General features: G+C 43.2%; 1 protein-coding gene and 1 pseudogene across 2 annotated transcripts in view; one reads left to right on the top strand and one right to left on the bottom strand.

Annotated features, from left to right (window-relative positions):
• Positions 1–23,515, bottom strand: part of COX10 (cytochrome c oxidase assembly factor heme A:farnesyltransferase COX10) — a 116,015-nt gene that overhangs the window by 15,377 nt on the left and 77,123 nt on the right. The window contains exon 5 of the mRNA XM_081161910.1: positions 16,509–16,579. Coding sequence (XP_081018036.1) covers positions 16,509–16,579 — 71 coding nt within the window. The remainder of the gene's footprint in view (positions 1–16,508; positions 16,580–23,515) is intronic.
• On the top strand, positions 4,897–5,521 carry LOC308568755 (cysteine and glycine-rich protein 2 pseudogene; annotated as a pseudogene). The gene has a single exon. The product of its transcript is annotated as a cysteine and glycine-rich protein 2 pseudogene (transcript).

Here is a 23,515-nt window from a genome sequence, read left to right as displayed (position 1 = left end):
AGTCTAACTTTCTACTGCACTCCCTGAGATGAAAATGACTGGAAAGCACTACATTAAAAAAAGACCAGACCTGGGAAATAACAGGGTGAGCGATACCTCGGGAGTGGGAGACAGGTAACTAGGCACTGATGGTGGGTGTGGTGCGGCAGAGGAAACCACAGTCTGGGGGCACCACGGACAGGATGCGGGGCTGATCGGGGTCACAGGGAAGGGTTCAGGAGAGAGATGTGCACACTGAGACCTAGCGGATGAGAGGGAGATGGGCAACAAGGGCAGGGAGCAGCATGTGAGAAAGCACCGCAGGTCCATCCACCTGGAGTGCAGCGCGAGGCGCTGGGGAGAGAACAGAGGCTACGAAGGCCGCGTCAGAAAGCTGAACACCGCCTCTGGGCAAATGCAGAGTCAGCATTTTTTAAAAGGGGAAGAAAATGATCAGATCTGCTTTTCAGAAGGATTACTCCACGTGCTGTGATGGCCAGCAACAGACAGGCATCCGTCTGCCTCACAAGGGAAGTTCACATCAGGGATTTCGAGGAGAAAGAATAACAGACACACTGCCACACAATGTTTATCAAATGCTAGCTGAAAGACACAGAATTCACCTAGCTTGTTCTTTAATCTACCATCCAGATGTTCCAAAATATACGGGTGGCACAGACCAAAGCAGCAGGGAGCAGGCGCCCGTCCCCCGGGTGGCCCTTAGGTAGACTCACATGAGGGTGACTATGGTTTGCATTTTTAGAATGATTATTTTTGGCTCTACTTTATCTTTCCCAAGTCTTCCTTTTATGAGGTAGTTTTTGAGTTTTTGGACAATTTTGACATATTTTACATAGCTTTACAAGTTAACTGAAGCCTTGTCTGAAATAAGGCAGAGTACAAGAGTTAGATACACAAAGGGTTTATCTCGATAAATGGCAGGATGTGCAGACAGTGAAAATATGACAGTAACAGAGGCAAAGAATTCTTTGTGAAACTGCACGTAGGAGGACTCACAGGGATAATGGTTATGGGATAGAGAAAATGTATTGAGTGGATTATTTTTTAAAGTTTCCTTTACCACGAAATCTCTGAATATCGTGATTTAAAGTGAAGTTTAGCTGTTCTAATACAAATCTATTCCTGATAGAGAAGGTGAGAGCCCCTCATTTCTCAGCTCGGCCCAGCATAACTGTGAGGCGGCCTTAGCCCTCACCAAGTCAGAGACAGAGCACAAAGGCCAGGAGGGCAATTCTGCCGGTGACTGACTTGTGGTATTTTAGGTCAATTATTCAATATATACTCTTCCTCCCAATCACACTGCTCAGCCCTTGATCAAAAACCCATTTGCTCCCCCTATTCCTAAATGGGTATGGAAAGTATCCCAAACCCGTAGAGAGAGACAGACAGACAGACACACACACACCCAGAACTGTTTCTCCTTTTATCATTTATTCTTTAAAATTTTGTTTAAATTTTTTTCATTAGCCTTTTTGTTCCTTTTGCCATTTAAACTCCTTGTGCCCCTTTCACCATGTAGGTCCACTTCCACTTCAAGCGCTGTGCTAAGGTCTGGTTTCTAGAGGCAAGACAAGAGAGCTCAGGAGGCTGCCTCGTGTTTCCCGGGCTGCGGGGAGAGGGCCGAGAGGGAGCTTCCCGGTGAACCCCTGGTTCTAGCTAGGAGTGGCCGCTGGACGCACAGTGCAGCACCACCGGAAACCTGCTGGGCATCCAGGCAACTGGGAGGCTTGCCATTGCCAGGGCGATGCCGCTTTCACCTGCACGCCCGGCCGAGCCGACAGAAGCCCTCCATGGTCCCTCCACCTCCACGCCGTTTGGTCACCCGCTTCCAGGGGCCTTTTGACATATACCAAGGAGAGGACACAGGGCAGCAAGCCAGCTCCGTTACAGTTGAGGGACTACAGGCTCATCCCGCCACCTCCCTGCTTCACCTGCCCTAACGTAATCTGGCCGCACAGCTGACGGTGCTTTGCCAGCAGAAGGGTGAGGTGGAGAGAGTGTGGCAAAAGGCTGGGCACTGCTGACACTGGTGTGGGTCTACCGGGTCCACTGTACTCTCTCAACAGGCGTCTTAGAACATTTTCATAAGGAAATGTTTGGCAGTGCTTTAATGTTCTTTGTTAGCATTGCTATGCTCTGGTTTCCGTGCAGTGGCGTAACTAAGCTTGCTCAACAGGGAGCAGATTGTCTGAGCTCAAGCCATGTAAAGTGGGCAAATTATCAGACCTCTCTGGTCCTCAGTTTCCTCAACTAAAGAGTAAGGGATACAGTAGGGCTCTTCTATTAGGCCAGACTGAAACCCGTCAAACTGGCTTATATAAAAAAACTCAGTAATGAGACAGTTAGGGGAGCCAGGGACTCCACCCTATTTAGCTGTGTGATCCTGAACAAATTATTTAACACGTTGGTGTTACTTTCTTCAGTTGTAAAATAGAAACAACTTACTACAGAGAGTCAAAAATCAAACACAATAGTGCAAATAAAGCACTTGGTGTTCATTTGTTCATTCATTTATTCATTCGAATTTCTCACTGCCTGCATAGTCAGCCACAATGCTAAGTGTGGGTATACAGCTGTGAACAAAATAGAAAGCAAAGTTTAGTGTAGAAAGGAAGACAGACATTAAACAAATAAACACAAGTACTATAAACTCCCAAATTATAAAATCAACTATAAGAAAAAGAGCAGGTGAAAGAATACAGAATTATGTATTTAAATAGGGTGGACCTATTTAAGTTGGAAGGAGGGGTAGAAAAACTTGGAATAAATTGTTCCACTAATTTATTGTTTTCAAACTCAAAAAGACTCATGAATATATATATTAGAATATGAAAAAATACACATATATACTCAAGAATGTCATTTCTCAACCATAAATTATAAATGATGCCTATGAATTAAAACGGCAAAACTATTTTTATTTTCAATTATAACTTTAAATTAAAATTTTATTATATCAAATTACAAAAAAATAAACCACCAGGAAAAACTAGGTAGATCACATGCCAGCTACTTTTAAAGGCCACTGCTGCTCCTGCGTGCCTTCAACAGTTGCTGTAATGGTCTTTATTAAGAAAAGAGAAATTAACGTCTGTGAGTGGTTCTCCCTGCAGTGAATTTATACAGGAAAGATCAGGAAAGCATGTGAGTGGGGCATGATGACATTGCAAAAATATTCTAATTTTTAATAAAACAGAATAAACGGGTGAATAAAGAAAACAGCTCTATTTGATGGGAGGATGGTGGCAGAAAAAAAATCTAGTGATTTTCTTGAACTAAAAAAAAAAATTTTATATTCATTCACTCACTCATGCAAATAGGTTTATGGCTCATGCTGAGGGTTGAGTGATGATCTATTTCCAAACTCATATCCAAAACGGAATTACATTTTAAATTGCGGCATCTTTCTACTGAGCATCAATGCGTGGGATCCTTCCACGTGTGCCTTTCCTGCCCAAGGCTACTGCAGAAAAGAAACTAATAGACTGTGAGGGAGGGGAAATTTGTCAACACATTTCTATGAATTATTTATTCCTCTTTTAAAACACAATATTTCTTTGTTTACTAAACACCAATCCTTAGTAGCCCAATCAAAGTGGAATTTTCTATAAAAATTAGGAACAAATGAGAAGAAATATATAAGCTTTAATTTGATTTCTACTTATTACACTTAATAAATGTAATTTAAATTACCTTGCTGGGGAAATCTGGCTTTTCTGTTTAAGCAGCGTGTCAAGACTATGAAATGTTATATTAAACCACAAAAGCTTTTATTTTAAGCAGCTCTGAAGCTAATTGGTTTACACAAAAATTAATCTCATACTTCTGGCTCATTATTTCAGAATAAATGATTTTTAAATTACAAAATAAAATTTCCTTTCTTCAAAAACAAAAGAAAACCCCAAACCTTAATCAAACCGAGCTAATTTGACTTTAATTTCATGTGTAAATTTGACATTTGAGTTTTGGCTTGAGTTTTTTGGGGAAATTCTCTACAGGTATCTATTCTAAAAACATCTCCCCAGAATCTTATTTAGGAATCTTCTATTTCTAAAGAATCTCAAGTTATTGATACTGCAAGGTAGCAGGGGACTGATGTAAACTTGCAATTTCAGGAATGTGAGAAGAAAATGAGAACACGAAATATATTTTAAAAGAAAATTGATTACAGCAATGTTCGAACAGCTATTAATTACATAAAAAGTGATGGTAACTTGCTTAAAAATTAAATGTCTAAACATGTTTAAAAGAATTTCAAGAATAAGGGAGTATTTTTGACATGATTATATTTAGAACATGGGGACTGTGGCATTATATTAGAAAAGCTTTTTTTCAAGGAAAAAAACCCAAAGCAGGTCTTAGCTGAATTTTGAAAATCGCCAGAATCTTATTAATCTAGAAGGGAGGTAAGAAAAACAAAAACAGAAAAAGCTAGGAAGACCCTTGCCCCCCTGCTGCCCCTGAGATTCAGCCGTCTAGCTCAGAAAGAAGCAAACGGTGACTCTTGAATTATGCTACATCAGTTCAGTTTAAGTTTTGGATGAGCTATTTGTACAAAGATTCTGGAATTTTCAGAGGGGAGGCTCCTATCATTTGATCCCATCCATGAAAGTCAAGTTTCTAGTGTTGTGGTCCAACCTCAACGTATTCGTCAAAGCTCCCTGAGCTCAGGGACCACCTCCTGAATTCCTCTACTATACCCAGCTCCCGCAACACCTGCCACAGGGGAGACACATACTTTCCCTTTTTCCTGGTCGAGCCAAATGTTTTAATTATCTAACTCACTCCCTTTTTAGTTTATAAGATCCTATATAAAAAATGCAGTGGCTCCCGGATTCCCTGCCACTCCGCTTGCCTCACTCTGCCCGCTGCGCATGGTCCAGCCTCCGACACGAAATGCAGGCCTGGGGAGGTGGCAGCAAGTGTGGCGCCTGCGGGAGGACTGTGCACCACGTGGAGGAGGTGCAGTGCGATGGGGGGAGCTTCCACCGCTGCTTTCTGTGCGTGGTCTGCAGGAAAAACTTAGGTGGCACAACTGGCAATTCACGATGAAGAGATCTACTGCAAATCCTGCTACGGAAAGAAGTATTGGCCAAAAGGCTACGGTTATGGCCAGGGCGCTGGCACCCTCAACATGGACCGGGGCGAGAGGTTGGGCATCAAGCCAGAGAGTGTGCAACCTCACAGGCCTGCAACAAACCCAAACACTTCTAAATTTGCTCAGAAATACGGAGGTGCTGAGAAGTGTTCCAGATGTGGGGATTCCGTGTATGCTGCTGAGATCATTGGAGCAGGAAAACCCTGCCACAAAAACTGTTTCTGCTGTGCCAAGTGTGGAAAGAGTCTGGAATCAACAACTCTGACTGAGAAAGAAGGTGAAATCTATTATAAAGGATGCTATGCAAAGAACTTTGGGCCTAAAGGACTTTGCTATGGCCAAGGAGCAGGAGCCCTCATTTATGTCAGTAAAGGTGTAAACCCAGAACCAAGATCACACACTGAGAATCTCTACATAATCTAGGCAGATAATCTAACACTAAACTGTGAAATTCTACCAGCACTTATGTACTGTATATTGCCCTGTACTTGGATAGGCTGGCTGACTAGTAGGAAGAGAGCACTCTATCCTGCTTTATTCATCAGCATTTTCAAGAACCATTTCTTTTATATTTTAAATAAAACTTGAGCTTGAAAAAAAAAAAAAAAGCAGCTTAGTTCACCTGCATAAAACGTAGGTCACTCCACCTTCGGCACCACCACTGGGCAGGAGCCTTTGGTCTAGGACAATGTTGGCAAACACAGACATAGACAGGGCCCAGGCTGGCGATATAAAGCAGTAAGTGGGCCTACTTAAAAAAAAAAAAAATTAAGAGTGGTTGGTAAGGACTGTGGGAACCGCTGTTCAGGTTTGGCTGGCAGATACCATGAAGCAATGTGCCAATAAAGCCCAGAAATCTGGGGGTTTTATGTTAAACTTTTCTATTTTTAAATGTTGGCACATGTAGAGAAGCACAGCAGGCCAAACAAAAAGTGCCTCTTGGGGATCTGGCCCCTTGCTGCTGCTCGCAGTCCACAGTCCAGGTGAAAGAGCAATCCTGTGGCTCGTGTCAGCTCCTCCCTAGAGCCGACCCCACGCCCCACCATCCCCTCCAGTGCCCCTCTCAGTCCTGGGGGAGCATGTCCTCTCCATCCTCTAGGACTCAGCCGAGATGCCAAAACAAGTCCTCCAAGGACACTTTCCCTTGGCCTTGGCTCCTTCCTCGCCCTCCCCATGGGCGGTCCCCGAGCCTGCAGCTCTGGGTCCTTCCCAGTCCTATGGCCAGTCCTGCTGCCCACCTGCCCGCCCACCCACGCACCCTACCTCCTTAGTGCCTGCACTGTGCACCGCTCATCTGTGCAGTCCCCGTATCCAAGACTGGGCTCAAAATGTTGGCTGAAACAAACCTTTACCAACCATGCCTGCTCACCTAGCATTTGATCATGTCAGACCTTCCAGATCACCTTAATTGAGAAGGCCTAAAGTGATGCGACATCAGAATAAATGACTCCAGATTATTAATAAAGGTGTTTTTCCTACAACTTGTTTCTCATGTGGCTACAAATGATCAACTTAGTTACTATGATGATAGTTAACTCTTTATATTTATTAAAATACCTGAATATTTTATGGTTATAAAAAGGGACAAGAGAACTGAAGAAGCCCCATCCCCAGGATTACTGTCAATAAATGTGCACACTCATGAAGCTTCAGAATAATCATAGATGCTTTCTCTCTTTTCTCCTAGGACGATGAGAGAAAATGCCTTTTGGTGCTCCCCCCGTCACCCACTGTAACAACCAGGCATGACGGATACGCACAAAAACTTTCTGTTGACTCTTCATATCGTGGCTCATAATGTTGAATGACTTCAAGAACAAAGTCCTCTATGTGAGCACCACTATTATTAGGTAGAGACCAAATTTGTTCTTCCTGCCACTTCAAATGACTAACAGTAAAAACAGAAATTCCCATACTTATAAAATGTTTACGTTCTTATTACATTTGCAATATATCCACACCAGGAGGCTAATCATAACAACCCTCGGGAACTCTGCAGAGCGTCAGCTGGGCCCGGGCACACGTCTGTGAGGCCAGTGTGACCAGGATGACTAATGCTCACAGCTCCCCTGCAGCCCGCAAAACATTTACATTTGCTTAAGTGCTTACTGGTAAAACCTTCAGTAAATTTGAAAAATGTCTCCTGTAAATCCCTATAATACTTAAACTAAACCCTGTTCTTTAAGTTAATAATACCAGCTAAATAATCCATTTCATTTTGAAAACTCAATCTTCGTCATTCATTGAAAAGCCAGGTACCGGCCGACTGGACTGCAAGTGCTGAAGTTTCTCCTCTAAATCACCTTTCACTCTGCCTATCGTTCCATCTCTCCTGCTTACAGCCCACTCCCAAAGCCTAGAAGTTATGGGTCGCTCTCATCTGATCCATTAAGTTGGAAAAACTAATGCTGACATGTATTATTTCCCTGTCAACAACACCAAGCTGAAAAATGGATAATCAAAGGAGACGTAATCAAAATACAGATGTTTTAAAATAACAAGGAAGCCAGCCCAGCACAGGCCCCTCCTCTGGAAGCCCCTCCACAGGAAGCTTTCACGCGCCAGCCTGTCCTGACCAAGTCTCTCTTTCTGACCTCCCACAGAACTTCGTGTTTGTACCAATTCAGTCATTTGACTCACTGCATACTTATGGGCTCCTCTGTCCTGCCTGCTAAGCATTTTATGCATCTGGCTAATTTTTTCACTGAGATTACGAGCCTGTTGAGCATTATAAAAACAGAACTGACAGTGCCAGTAACATTATAGGTAATCAATAAATTCTAAATGAATTGAATTAGACAAGGGAATTATTTAATTCTAAAATATATAGAAGAAACATTAGGCCTTGACATTCTTAAGAATGATTAATTTTAATTAGGGTAGACCAGAAAAAAGGCCTAATACATGTGTAAAGTACATTACAAATTTAAGTCTGAGTGACATCAATTTAGATAAAGATGGCAGAGCAAAGGTGTCTGTATCCCTCTGTCCTCTCTGAAAACAAAGAAGAGAACATAAAACAGAAAATTTACACTTTGAGAGAACCAGAACACAGTCCAAATTTCCCTGTGAATATAGGGAAGACAGTGAGAGAGGACACATACCTCTGCATGTCTGAGGCAAAACAGGACTCAGTAAATGTTACATGTAAGTATTTCTACCTTAGGCTTTGACTGCAAACCTCAGAAAGAATTTGATGTAAAGTGTATGTACTGGGGTGGGCGTTAGATCGTAGCTAGAAATATACACAGTGAATCAGGGCTTGAGATGCACACCTGACTGAGCGCAAGCTCCCTCACGCAGCAGCGGCCCTGCCAGGAGTAGCCTTGGGTAGTCTGTTCACCCCACTAACTGTCCCCTCAACCCCTTTCCATTGCCACAGGGGACTGAGGGCCCAGGGATGGAAGGCTTGGGCCAAGCTTGGGCAATCCCATTCCCTCTCACCAGGCTTTGGGACTGGGACAGAGGACTCAGCTGGAAGACCTCGGGGGCTACGGCTGAGGTCACCATGCTGATGATGCGTCCGTTTAAGTGGAAGTGGATCAGAAGAGCCATGCAGAGAGAGAAGGCAGTGCAAGTACAGGGAAAAGAAGAGACGCACAGTGAGAGTGGAAGCTGAACTGTAACTGGTGAAGTGGTGACGGGCCACTCTTTCCAGAAGTCCGGCTACAAAAAGAACAGAAGAAAACCCACATGCAGCAGCTGATGTAACAGACTTCTCTAAGACAGAGGGCCACTTGTCCAAATATTCAGTCAGGAGAGAAGGACCCAGTGGGGACTGAGAGAGCCCCCAGGGCAAGTCTGAGCGGAAGACCTGCTCCAGGCAAGCTGGTCTTCAGGTCTTAGAGCAGGCCGACCACAAGTGAGGAACGGGTCCCACAGGTCCTATGGGCTCCAACAGCCTCCAAAAATAGGTTAGATTCTGGCAGCTATAATATTGGAACATTCACTTGTAACTACACGTCTTCCTCTGACCACCCTAAAACGACGAAATCCTTTTCATCCAGTTACTCAGTGCTGCAAGTAGAGTAGCCACAGGGCTTCAGGAAGTGGAAGGGGTTTGAGGAACTGGGGACCTGTGCAATACGCAGGGTGAAAGGAAGGCGGTTACTGGTGAGGATGTAAAAACTGCAGAGAAATACGAGGCGCCAAAGACAAACCACATCTTGACTTTGCCTGTGACAAGTCCCACTGCCACACGTGCGTCCATGCCGGCAGCGGCACAGATTCTCCGGCTGGGCCGCGGCTGTGCTTACACTCAGCCTCGGGGACAGATGCAGTGGGCTTGGCTCCAAGTTAACAGGGACCAGCCCGTGGTGGGGACCCGAGGCCGGCATTACAGCAGCGCCACTCGGACTCTCTGGGCCTCTCTCCAGGCGTCCTCGGATGCTGATGCTGGAGCAAACGGTGCCGCATGCGCCTCGACTCTGAGTTGGTCCGCGTGCATCTGGGCGTTTCTGGAGCGATGTGCTAGACAATGAGCTCAAACCCAAGTGGCCACAAGCCGTTAAAGATGATAAATAATTCTACCGCAGAGGCCCCGGGGCCGAAGCACAAGCAGAAAGCCAGGGGTCAAGCGTTTCCACGGAATCACATGGGTGAAGAGAAGCTGCAGAAGGGTGTTTTTCTTAACCACCTGCACGTCGAGTGAGCCCACCGTGCTCTCTGACTAGACAGCGGTCCCTGCAGGAGTTAGGATGGGTTTAAAGGTCACCTTAGCATAAAAATGCCCTTTCTTTCCACTAGTGAGGAAAACAGAACAAGCAGTGTTTTCCCAGAGAGTTGATAAGGGAGACAATCTTTTCCTCTTTTCCTTCCTTCCTTCCATTGTTTTTACTGTAAGTGATACCTTAGACATACAGAATTGGCACTTTATGCAGGTAGTAAAGAGATAAAGTGCTGTCCTCTGAATTCTCCTTGGGAAAATGAAACAAATTACAATGTAATTTCAAAGATTTTATTCTCATTAAATGGTATTTAGTTGTAAAGGTTTTCCCCTTTGATTCTAAAAAAAATTATAGAAAATTTCTGTTGCCTAAAATATAAAGGGTATGTTTATACTGTAACTGACAATTTCAACAACAGGAAATGACCCTACTATTCCTTTATTAAATATATTCAATGTCATTTTCCCCATCCCGACACAATACGGACAGACGGCAGCAGCCCCGTGAAGGGGGAGGCAGGCAGCTCCAAGACTGGCAATCGCACAGTGGGACTGAGGTATGGGATTCATCCTGAGACACAGCACAGCTGCAGTCTACTGAGTTTCTTAGGTCAGCCCTCAGGTAGAAGTACATTATACTCAAAATTATCTTACAAAATCCCCTTTAGTCATGCATGAAGGACACACAAGGTTATGTGTGTACAATTCCGGAAAGAGAAGAACTGTGTCCACTAAAGTTTGAGGACCACTGAGTTACAGCAAAAGGGGGAACAAAAGGAAAGTCTGCACTTCGATGGCCAGGCATTTGTGCTGTCCTGCCAGCGGCCTGGCCCAGGACAGACACGGGAGTTCTAAAGGGCGCAGTTCCCTGCAGGGTCCGCTCGGCCTGTGCTGATTACAGCCGCGCACTCCTGCTGTGATGCTTGTGAAGATGCCCCCGGAGTGCAGCCGCTTCTCTGCGGTTGGGTTCTTGTGGTATCTATACAACGAGCTACAGAATTTAAGAAAGGTGGCCACACCTGTAGACAGTACAGAGATACTCTTTATGGGACAAACGAAAGTTGTAGAGGAGAGAAAGGGGAGAAGACGCAGAAAGGAACGGGAGGAGCCAAGGCAGAGGCGGGTGGGGTTCATTGGTGGGGGACCAGTGATCCCCAGGAAAGACGGAAAGGCTCTGACAAGCAGACACAATTGAACTGAACTTGTAGGCAGCAGGGGCGCCTCAATTCTGAACTGATCGACAGCAGAAGGTCACTTCACCGTGACTGCCTTGGTCCAAGCTGTCACCACTCCCCCCAGGGCCTGTAGCAGGTCTCGGGCACTCCTGCGACCCTGCAGCCCACTCTGAGGAGCATCACTCTCGGTCTTGTTAAAGCTCCTGGAGCGCGGTAATCAAGAGGCAGTAAACAGATGGCACACAGTGTGCTAAGCAGCGCTCTGACAAGTGTGCGCAAGGCACAGAAGGACAGAACATCCACCACCCCCGACTGGAGTGTGGAAACAGCTGTCCCTTCCATGGGAAGTAACACTTGGCACAAAACTTACCAGGGCAGGGAGAGGGCCAGGTGAGCACTGCTGGCAGGGGCGAGAGAAGGCAGGGCACTTAGTACTGAGCCCAGCAGCTCCGTGTAGTCACAGGGTAACATAAGAGGCTGAGGAAATAGGTGAGCACAGGGGGCTGAGGCTGGAAGGGGTCCGATCCTAAAAGGCCTTACATGATATGGTGAAGAATTTAAAACAAGTATTTTTCTTAAACATATTTAGGAAACCCCACAAGTTTTAAGACAGAAACCAACGTGACTGTTTAAGGAACACCTCTCTGCCAGCTGAGTGAGAGAGAAATGAAGGGTTGGATAGAAGGTTGCGGAACCAGCTGGATGCTGTTGGAACAACCTGTACAAAACCGACGGTGTCTGAGACGGAGCAGAGGGTGCGGACACAGACCAAGAAGACACGACCTGCCGGATAATCAGGTGAAGGGAGTAAAAGAGAAAGTCCAGAATGGCTTACAAGTGCCTGGCCTTGGAATGTAAATTAACGAGCATCTGATGAAAAAAGACAGTTTGGGAGAGAAAATGATGAACTGGGATGGTATCATGAGATCTGAAATGCCTACGGGGCATCCCAAAAGAGATTTTCAAAGGGTCCGGGCTCAGAAGAGTGATCTGGGCTGGAGGGCTGGAGGTGCAGGCAGGTAGAAGGTAGTACCTGTGAGGGTCGCGATGAGGAGGAGGCTGATAGGAGCAGAAAGAAAGCCTGGAGAGGAACAGCCAGAGCGGCTCCGTTCTTACTCATCCCTCAGATCGTAGCTTCAAGGCTTCATTCTCTGCAAGTCGCCCGTGACCACCCCAGTCTGGGCCAAGACCTCCTTGTACTCCCAGATCACTCAGGCGCGCTGCGATTTCAGTGTTCACAGCAGCACCTCCGGCGTCCAGCACGGGGCGTGGCTGGCAGGCGTGCTGACAACATGCCTTTGTTAAGTGAAGTGAGCCTTTGCCAGTCCTCGTGCACGTGCACCGCCATCTCCTCAGGTCAGTCTAAGAGGATGGAGTCTACGCCACTTACCTCTTAGCAAGCTTAGCAACTAGCCCACTTCTCTACAGGGACAACACCCTCCGTAAACGTCCTGACGATGACAGCATGCATGAAGACTCAGTAGCTGCCTACTTGCCACCGAGGGGCTGCGCCAACTCAGGCATGGCAATGCAAACATTGACTTTGACTCTCCAGGTTCTCGGATTTGCCAAGTGTTTTGCTTTCTTCCTCCTTTCCCTTGAAACTACTCTGAATTGCCTGATAAACACCGAAACATTTATTTTAAAGCAAATTTTGAAAACAGGTAAAAGTTCTACAAACAACTCTCCATTTCTCTAGAGTTTTAAACCCACTCCCCAACAATGAACTTTTATTTACATGATTTTGTTGACCTAACTGTTATCCCTACAACAACACTACGTATGAGATGAACATGGTGGAATGATGATCCCCCTACATGTGAGGAAGTGGTGGTGTGGAAACATTAATTCAATGACATGCCCATGTTTAGAGCTAGGTAACCCTTTTCATTACATGTGAAGAATATCTGAAGACTGAGATGTTTTCTATTATATAAATTTTTAAAAACTGCTAATTAACCTCCTTCAGGCACCAAGTTAAAATTGGATTCTACCAAATCTGACTGCCCAATAAGAAGGTCGGCTTCTCTGATTCTTACCTTCATTACATTATAGGAATTCAGCTTCTTCAGTGGGTTTCACCTTCAGTGTGAGTTCCCAGAAGTGACATCTGAAAGGGAGCTCTAAGCCCAACTTTCCTGAAAACAATCACTCGGAGCCATGGCATTTTAACCAGAAATATCCAAAGTCAGCTCACCTTATTCATATTTTCTAATTTATAAGAAAACATAAAGATACTGACTGTCACTTTTAAAAAACAAGTTCCAGAGTTCTGCATTACAGTTTCTACCTACAAACCGATTTAGATATAATCATACTTTCCATTTATGTGTTTCTTCCTCTTTTGCACAAAATAAGCAATTGGAATTTGTATGAAATAGCCTTAAAAATAAGGAAATTCTGTGATCATAACCATCACCATCAGATGGCATATACAGTAGTTATCATCCAAACTGGACACTGCTGAGAGTGAGAAGGGGCACTGTCAGCAATTCCGCTGGGACCACAGGAGTAAATCAGGACTGTCCCGGGAAAACGCAAATGAATGCCTGCTTGACCTTGGCATTCCTTACGATCACAGGTTGCAATCACACCATGTGGCAGAGCACTTTCCCTATGTCATCTTAGACCTAGGAGTCACCGGATACACAGGTAACACAGGCACCCTCCCTCCTCTTCCTTCCCGTCTCAGTTAACCCTTGAACAAGCTGCTAGAGATGCATCCTTGGAACAAGAGCCTCCTACTTCCCAACTGCTTCGAGGCCATGCAGTCTACATGGTTCTCACTGGGAGCTGTTTGCTCTTTGAAATTCTGTCTCTGGCTTGCACCAGGATTCCTTAGAAATCTGCTCTTTCTTTCGTCTACGAAATTAGTAGGACATTCTTCTAATATTATCACTAAATGTCCCTTCTTTTTAAGAAGAGGCAGAAACTTGGTCTCCCTTGAGAGGTGTTTTCTTCTCATAGATAAGACACTTTTGGAGACAGTTATGTGTGGTCATGGGAACTCAGGGTGTGGAGTCAAATGAACTAAGCCAATGTTTGTTCTGCCAGTTATTCATAACACTCGGATCCACAGTGTTCTCACCTGAATACTGGGGGAAATTCAACATCATCTATCTCATGACGATCATCATGATGTATGTAACTGTCACCAGGAAATGCATAATGAAATTTGCAGTCCAACCTTATTAACTATGTGAATTTGATAAGCTTTTCTTATGATCTTATCATTTATCCCAAATTCTATTTTTGGCAATGCAGCCTTTCATTACCTACTTCTCTACTTAACTATTAGTGTTATGATACCTCTAATCCTATATGGAATAAAGAATAAATTAAACAAGCAAACAAAAGCACTGTCTTCTGAGTTGGCTCTGTAAGGTGTTCAGGGTGCACCCATCCTGCCCTGTCTTTCTAGAAGAGAGGAGTAAGCACAGAGAACGGCCGTGCCCGGTGGGGTCCACGTGAGCAAAGTGCTCCTTCAGGGTATTTCCCCAGGTTCTCAAGAAATCACAGAATGATTAGTCCAGGCTTATGTTTTTTAAATAAACATTTTCAAAGTAAACTACAATCCCTTGGAAAAGTCAATTAAATATATTTCCTACATAAATGTTTATAAATGTCTTTAGAATGGATAGTAATAGCTTTCAGTGGCAAAAGACTTTAAAAGTTTTCTCTCCCAGACCTACTACTATTCTACTGCCCAGCAATAAGACAGAGATTCACACTTTACACACAAGACTGTAAATGAAGTCTGTGAAGCTGTAGAGATTCAACAAGGCATACCAGCCCAAATCAAATGGGGCAGTAAACACCAAAAAGAGAATTTCAAAATAAACTGGCTATACTTTGCACTTAAATGCCCAATAGCTGCTGTGAATGTGAAAACCACCAAAGCTGAGAAATAAATGTAAATGGATAGTCCACAAGACTTGCTATTGCACCCCTACAGCCACCCGCTCATAAAATATCTGTGTAGTGATAATTTACTGTTTTAAAAAAAAAACACTAACTGACAAGACATAAAGTTTTCAGTTCAATGCAAGATTTCTGCCCCAGAATCTTAACATCTCCTTGTACCTATTTAATAAAATACAACCTATACATAAAAATAAGTTTTTCAGGCCTATAGTTTGCTCTCTAAAATAGCAATTAAGGTTATCATAAATGAGATTCTGCTTGGTTATCTTGCAAACAAAAAATGAAGTTACAAGTTTAACAATACTAACAATTGTACTGTAGCCTCTGTCTTGGGAAAGAAGGGCCTTGTGGATACCACCCACCAAGGCCATGACACTCTTTTGGAAGTGCTGACAGACTTTGCTTTCCTGACTGTAGTGCAGGAAGTGACCACACTGGGCGAAGTGAGATGAGCTCCTAGTAGAATGACTGACTTTCACCTGATTACTGCTGTATGCCTAATGGCCACTTGTAGGGTCTATCCCCGTATTTCCATTGTTCCTAGAGAAGGGCCCAGTGTTACTTAGGAAATAGGGCAGAAAAGAATCTCCAAATACATAAGAGCCTATCTATGGTTTAGTCTGTGGCAAGAGCAGCGTTTGGCCTCTGAAATGGGTTACAGAGTTTGCAGTCTCCCATCCAAAGCAACTTGTCTCAAATAAAGTCCTCTGACGTTTTCTAACCATAATCACAGCAGATATATTTATATTTCAAAAAAGGAAACAAAATATGAGTAGATGAGATATCTGTTCTTATATATTTTCATCTGGCTTTACTGCTCTTTTCAATAAAATGGTATTTTAAAGTCATTTAAGAATTGAATGGCTAAAAACAATATTAGGAATAGTTTTTACATAGACTTACTGACTGTATCTGCACTTGTTTCCTTTATTGTTCTAGTTAACAAGTGTGATTATTTGATCCACAAGTGTTACCCCAATAAATGTTAAGCTCCAAGAGGGCACTGCCTGGCAATGTAAAGAGAGGCCTCACTGATTTACAATAGTCTGTATAAACCATCTGGCTCTTTTTATTCTTCTTGGCTTATGATAATCTATTAGATTAAGAAATATTTTAAATGCTGGTTTCGGGGTCTCTAGGAAATAAAATGTTTAATTAGTAACCATTAGTGACATTAAAATATTTATATGCCTTTTAGTCCTACGTAATTGAATTCAGTGAAAAGGAGAGAAATGGAGGCAGTAAGTTACCTGGCATATAACAGCATTATCAGTTTACCTGATAAAATAGGGCTTCAGACATAACTTTCTCCTGTGACCCCAAATGGATGTGTTAGAAATCACTCGTGTTAACAGAATGATTTTACCTAGAGCCACTCTAAGTGAAACCAGTTCATGTCTCAGAACTGAATAAAGAAATCTGCTGCATGAGTTACTCCCACAAAACTGTACATCTTAGGTCCGTTTCAAGTGCCCTGTAGTATATTTTGGTTAGTGTCGAAAAGTACTAGGTATCCAAACCAGTGTGCCCCTTTGGGTGTGTGTTATTTCCAGTTCACAACTCAAGGCAAAGAGACTGGGAAATGCTTCAGGATGAACAAGCAAAGGAATGCTCTGTAATGTGAGACTTAGATTCATGATTTTACCTGATCTGTCCACGAACCAGAGGTCTGTTCTTTGTCCTGTTCATATTTGAATCAAATGGCACCTCAAAAAACTGCAAAGTTGAAAAAAGATAGACAATATTAACTATAAAGTGAAACAATTCTTCTCTTCAGCTTTAGTTCTACAAATTTTTTCACAGTAAATTTCACTTTAACTTTGATTATGCAAATTAATACTCTTGGTACTGTTTGGAGGAAAGTTCCTGGAAAGACACATTTATTTATTTATTTTTTAAAAAATATATCTTTATTGATTTCCGAGAGAGGAAAGGAGAGGGAGAGAAAGAGACAGAAACATCAACGACGAGAGAGTCATTGATCGGCTGCAGCCCGCAACCCGGGCATGTACCCTGACCGGGAATCGAACCCTGATCGCCTGGATCTTAGGTCGACACTCAACCGCTGAGCCATGCCCGGATGGGATGGGGACACACATTTAAAGATTACATGCATTAATCATCAGGAATACACACAGGTCCTCTTTTATCTGCTCTAAAACCACTTGTTAAACATACAGTTGCATTCTTCAAAGCGACTGTTTTTGGTTGTGGGAGGGACAGTTTCATCGTGTTTGCAAAAGCATGGTTTTGCTATTGCTTTATTTGGAAGTTAAATATGAGTGCCAAGCCTACAAGGGTGAACTGTGATGGCCATGTTGTGTCAACTTAGCTAACCTGGATGCTGCTGCCCAGAATTCCTGTTCCTGTATAACTGGAGGTTAGGGACAGCCCGGGACATGCTGCATGAGAGCTGGGAGGTGGGAAGGAAGCAGCAGCTGTGCTTCCCCATGGAAAGCTGGGGTAAGGTCAGGCACTGTTGCAGCTCACACAGAAGTGGATCTGCTGTTTCGCCTGTTAGCTTAGAGTAGCACTGGGGCTGTAGCTCCACCAGCTCCTGCCAGACCACGGGCTTTGGCTACTCCCCAGCTCGTCTACTTCTAATCTGTGGCTGAGTCTACATGCTGCTCCATGCAGTGCACCAGCTCTTCTGCAGGTCGCCTGCATCACCCAAGCTGCAGGCTTGGAAGTGCAAGAGACAGACAGCCCCATCTGTTCTCATGAGTTTCAGCTCATCCTTGCAGATTCCAGGCACTCTCGCTTTCCTGGACTTTCCTAACTGATGGCTCTGCTCATGTCAGACCAACACCAGATGCAGGCCTAACACCCAGGATTACATGAGACCTAAAGCCTACAATACATCCCTCATATCATAGGGGTCTGACACTCTGAGCATACTCCAACTGATACAGGCTTCTTCTCTATACTTTCAACAGGGCCACTATTTAACAGTATTGAACTCTCCAATGTATGTTCATCTTATCTAATGATCTAAATGGCAGGCTTCCTGAGATATGTGAATTTACATTCTTAATGTTAAAGAGAGCTATGCAAACAGGCACTCAATAAGCAATTTATTAAAGCACCAGTACAAAAAATATATTTGCAGATTGCATTACATTCATTTAAAAATAATACATAATATATGGGTTAAAACATTTTTTGCCTATAAGAGTATATATTCCTTATTGAATTAGTTCAAGTCACATGCAACTAAAATGTCTGTCTGTCCACACTCCCTCCCTTCTCCAGTATTCACACACACTCTATGGGTATTTCAAATAACCTTTCCTTCAGGACTAGTAACTCAGCTTCACAAGACTAATGAGGATTCCAATTAAAAATAACAATACTTAAATGCTGGTAAGGTGTTATTTAAATAACACAGAAACGCTTGTATAACTTAAATAACTATCTTGACAATTCTCAAGTCTGTATGTGTATATATGCAATTTCCTAGTTCAGGAATTCTAATAATCTATTTCATCTGGATGAAAAAGTATATTATTTTTTTCTACATTTCTGGCAAATCAGCCACCCTAAGATGGGAGCTGAGGTCTAGACTGTCGACTGAACTGCAGGCTTCGATCACTTGGCAGCAGCTTCTGATTCCCAGGAATGCTTAAATTAATCAGGACAAGCAGCACCTGGGTAGAAATGCAATGCTAACCAAGACTCAGGATCCATTTCACTGAGGGCTCGACAACTCTTCCCAGCACCAAGGGATCGGAGCTCACCACCTCCTTTATTCCGTGTCTCATGTACTTTCTGTAATGCCTTTCTAACAGGTTTACTGCTTTGGTTTAGATATTTAAACCACATTTCCAAAACATAAACAGTATAATTAGATGAGAAATTTAAACACTTTAGAACCTACAGTTTGCTTTAGTCTGTTCACATTTTTCTTGTGCTTTATAATATTTTTTTAATAATATAATTATCATTTCAGTTGGATCCAATTACTTCTGGAGAAGTGAAGTAAAACTATTTTTATATGTGCCGAAAATAAAATACGAGTGCAGTATTACCAACCCTAAGACTATAAATACACTGTTCTGTCCCTTTTTAATATTTCTCACTGCTTCGAATACCATCAGAAGGAACGTGCTGGGGTGAACACCACTCGGACGGCTGCTCAGACCACACTGGTTCAGGGCCCAGGCTTGTGCTCGACCTGCCTTCTCTTAGAGGGCTCTGTTCATTGGGTCCCAAATGGCCTTCAGCCTAGTTAGTACTTTTTCTGTCCCCCCCCCCTTCCCCGACCCTACCCACCGGCCGGGATTGGTTACCAAGTAGGTATCTGATTCAAACTGGGCCAACGAGAGTCCTTCCTGGGGATTTTACAAGCTAAAGCCAAGGACAGCATGCCCTCCCTTCTCTTGGGCTGCCTGTGCCCATGGAACAGGCTAGAAGGAAGTGGAGGAGAGACCCAACATTGATTCCTTGGGTGAAGTTATGTCCATGGCTCCACTTCTGCCCTTTCCGGTTTACACCAACCCTATATAGTTCTACACCTCTTGCCTCCGATGTCCTAATACATGAAGACTAGAACTGTCAAACACCTGAGCAATGTATTGCATAGAAACAAACACCATGCTCTTTCCTTCAGCACACAACTTGCTTTCTGTCTAAGCTACATTTTCAGAAGAAGTTTCTCTCAGTATCTTTTCTTCATAAAAATCCATCAGTCTTTTGCAATTCTTTGCATTTAAAATTTTTCCTTTTTTATTCAAGTTCACTACTTCGCCATCTTCCTTCTAGTCAGATAATCCTTCACATTTCTTGCCTTTCTGCAAGCCTATGATCTGTTATATTACTCAGGCTCCTGGGGTTGCAAATAGTAAAAACAAAGACAAATAACAACAAAAAAAACCCTAAAATAGCTCAAATTAATCTGGGGCTTTAACTCTTACAACAGAGTTGTCCAGCTTTTGGAAATGACAGGCTTCAGTATCATGTGGGCTATCCGGATTCTGGCTCGTTCCATCTCTGAATCTGCGTGGAGTACTCCTGCACGCAGGCCCTTTCCAGGAAGCCGACAAACAAAGGTCACAGGCAGGCCCAGACTCATCCTCTAGCAACCAGAGCAGAAAGGTTAGTTCCTGAGCCACCATGGCCCTAAACCACCATGGCCAGGGCATGAGGTGACTACCCAGTGCGCACGGGAAGGGTGTTGGTGGAGAGGTACAATGACACAGCCCCCCACAAAAGCCACAAGTATTATTTTTTCTATAGAAAAGAGAAATTCTATTACCAGAAGAAAGTGAGAAGATGTCAGACAGATGTAGTGAAATTATTTAAAACTCAGAGTAAAGTTGACAACCCCAAATCCATTTCATACATGTCACACCTACAAAATAACTTGCGTACTGTAGGAGTATTCTTAGTTTAAGTATCTGAAAGGCATTAATCAATACAAACATAATAAATAATTTATATTAACCTCTCTCTCATAATCAGTTTAACAGTCTATTTAACAGAGTAGTAAGTGGATCATTTCCGCCCCCCTCATAGTCACACAATTAAGACATAGGGCACTATTATACCAATGGATAAATATTTATTAGATGCCTATTATAATATTTTTGCTTTTCTATACTATGTTTTTGTATTAGTAGATAATTATTATGACTCCAAAGAGATGATGCTTAGATATAGCATATGCATATAAATCCTTCTAAAAGACAATATACACTTATGATACTATCAAATTTCATGAGCTAAAATGACAGATACCCAAAGTGGACAGGAATGTAACTTGGCCCAAGTGATGAACTTTTTGTCCCTACTCTGATTAATTATACCCTATGAAAAAAGCAGATGTATTATAGAGATGTTTGTCAGGCTCAGAAAATACTGAATTTGATACTGAGGTACAACTTTTCCTTTCCCTATGCTAAATAATGACAGCAACAGTCTTTCCAAAGACTGAGTAGAAAACACATGAACCTTGTCAGAGCTTGTTTTTCCACCCATCACGTGGTTGTCATTCCAATGTGACTCACAGCTTCCAAGGTCCAAGATAATGTCTCAATCAATCTCAGACCAAGTTAAAACGGATGTTAAACAAAATAAATAAAGCATAGTGAGAGGCACCTTTTCCAGCAGGATCCACATACCATGACTTTCAGCTTACAAATCAGTTAAATACCTGGCCAGCCATTACTTTTTCGTTGTTACCAATGTTTTATTGCCACACCTAGAACAAGCAAATTAACTAAGCCTTGCTGTTCCCACTGATTTTCCCCGTGAGCATGTGGAATAGCCAGTGTAGGTGTGCTCTGGCATTCATTAGAAGTGGCTTTCCCCCACGTGGTAACTGCAGCAACATTCTCCTCTAAGCACACTCAAGCCATCTCTCATTAAGCTGTATTTAAAAGCTTCACCCTTGCCCAGCTGGCATTGCTCAGCAATTGAGCATCAACCTGTGATCCAGGAGATTGAGGTTTGATTCCAGGTCAGGGCACATGCCTGGGTTGCGGGCTCGATCCCAAGCAGGGAGCATGCAGGAGGCAGCCGATCAATGACTCTCTCATCATTGATGTTTCTGTCTCTCTCTCTCTCTCCCTTTCTCTCTCTAAAATCAATAAAGATATATATATTTTTAAAAAGCTTCACCCTTAAAGGGAAATAATAAAAAGGTCTAAAAGGCCACCCAGCACTTATCTGAGGCCAAAGTACCATGTCCTGTAAGTAAAAAACTCAGAAAGTCACACTGGTTTTGACCAGCATGAAACCCTTCCTCCTGCCAGGAAGATCTCAGTTGGTAACACTGCTTTCCAAAGAAAGAAAAAAGGAAACACATGTAAATGTTTATAATATTCATCTCTGGGTAGAACAGTAAATCTGGGATGATTTATTTCTTACCTGTTGTCTTTTTCAATGGTCTATAGAGACAATATATTTTGTACTTGGGGGGAAAAAGGTAACAAAGTCTACCTAAATGATACAAATAAAAAATCTGGATAAACAGCTTTTTAGGTTAACTAATAAAGAATTACTAAACTGATGTAGTATAAAACCAACACCAATGGAGGCATAGTCAATTAGAACCTTTTTGCCCCCAGAAAAAGCCACAGAAAGACAAGATGTTGACCCTAAGTATTTCTCAAATACTTCCACGTTCCCTCATCCTCAGGGCCACTCCTTAATTCTGGCTGCTACTTTATTTTGCCTAGAGTAACACAGCCTCCTACCACTTCCTACCTCGGCACTGTTCCCCTCTCCCCCGACCAATTTTCATGCAATAGTCAAAGGGATCTTTTCAGATGCAAACTGATCGCTTCGGTGTCCTGCTAGCAGCCAACTTGCCCAAGGAAGGCTCTACTGTGGCCTGCAAAGCTCTTCACAAAAGCTCGGGCCCCTTTCAGCTCCCTGGGCTCCTTCCTTGCGGCCCCCTTACCTGCTCCACTCTAAGCATTCTGGACGACTTTTCAGCAACTCAAGGACATGCTGTCAGTTCTTCACACAGCTACCCCTTGCCACCTCCGTAATTCTCCAGGACTGTATTCGACTTCTGTGTGTGTGCCTCAGCAGCGAAGCTATGCTAGGAAAAGCCACGCTACGGGACAGGGACAGCAGGAATCACTGCACATTCAGAATCACCGACTACAAACGGGCTCTCACTCTCTGGCAACCTTACTGTACCTTGCAAGTTGACTCGATCTGCCTCTCTCCACAAGGAGGACTTCACATCTGGTCCATGCTCAAGCACCTGACATCTCTATTTCCACACCATCCCTTCTATACATGACGTGGCCTTCTACTTCATTAAACACCAAAGTCTTCTAACAAAACACTTGTTTTCCTACCATCACCCCTACCGACAGGTGCAACCTCCTCTCCTCTCCTACCTAGGACTACTCGGTCGCGCCTGCACTGGCCACCCTGTTCCCTCCCACCTCCTATGGTTTCTCTACAGCACAGTCTGTCTTTTAGCTGGATTATTCCCATCCCATGCTTAATTTCCGCATCCCAACCCCTCTCCCAAACCCCACGCATCTCCCAATGTCTTTATCTGACTTTAGCATAAGGTTGGTATTTGCAAAAGAGAGAAAACGGCCTCTTCTCCTGATATACATGAAATTTGGGGCCCACATCTTAGCCAGCGTGTTCAGTAAAACAGGGTGTCCAGGGTAAAGTTAAGAGCCTTCTAAAAATCTCCAAATAAGCTCAAGGGAATTTCTACTCTAATAGCTGCCAAGGACTATAATTCCATTTTTTGCAAACACCATTTTAAAAAGTTAATTCTGAAGACCAGTTCTGAAGAACAAATAAGTGCATTAAAGCCCATTAAAGGTACTCATATGAACAGACTATTTAAATTGCAAAACAGAAAATATCTTTTCAACAAGGGCTTAAAAAATTAGAAAATCTTCAATTGGTGCTCCCTCATCATAATCAAATATGGACACAAGACCATCATCTGAATAAACTATTGAGGATCCCTTCACAACTATAAAACAAACAGGCATGCTTACTGACAACATTAACAGTGATAAAATAATGACAACAGTCTAACCTCTGAAATAGTACAGAGTTTAAATGCCACTATTTAAAAACAAATCAGAACATGAACATTTGTAAAAGCTAGAAATAAGTAAGATCATCTTTATCTAGGATCCATGGGATCTGATACTCATAAGGAAAAGG

Source organism: Miniopterus schreibersii, assembly GCF_964146895.1.
Source record: "Miniopterus schreibersii genome assembly, chromosome: 16".
NCBI classification, from domain to species: Eukaryota; Metazoa; Chordata; class Mammalia; order Chiroptera; family Miniopteridae; genus Miniopterus; species Miniopterus schreibersii.
The sequence above is the reverse complement of the archived record's forward strand: the minus strand, read 5'-3'. Positions and strand labels throughout refer to the sequence as shown.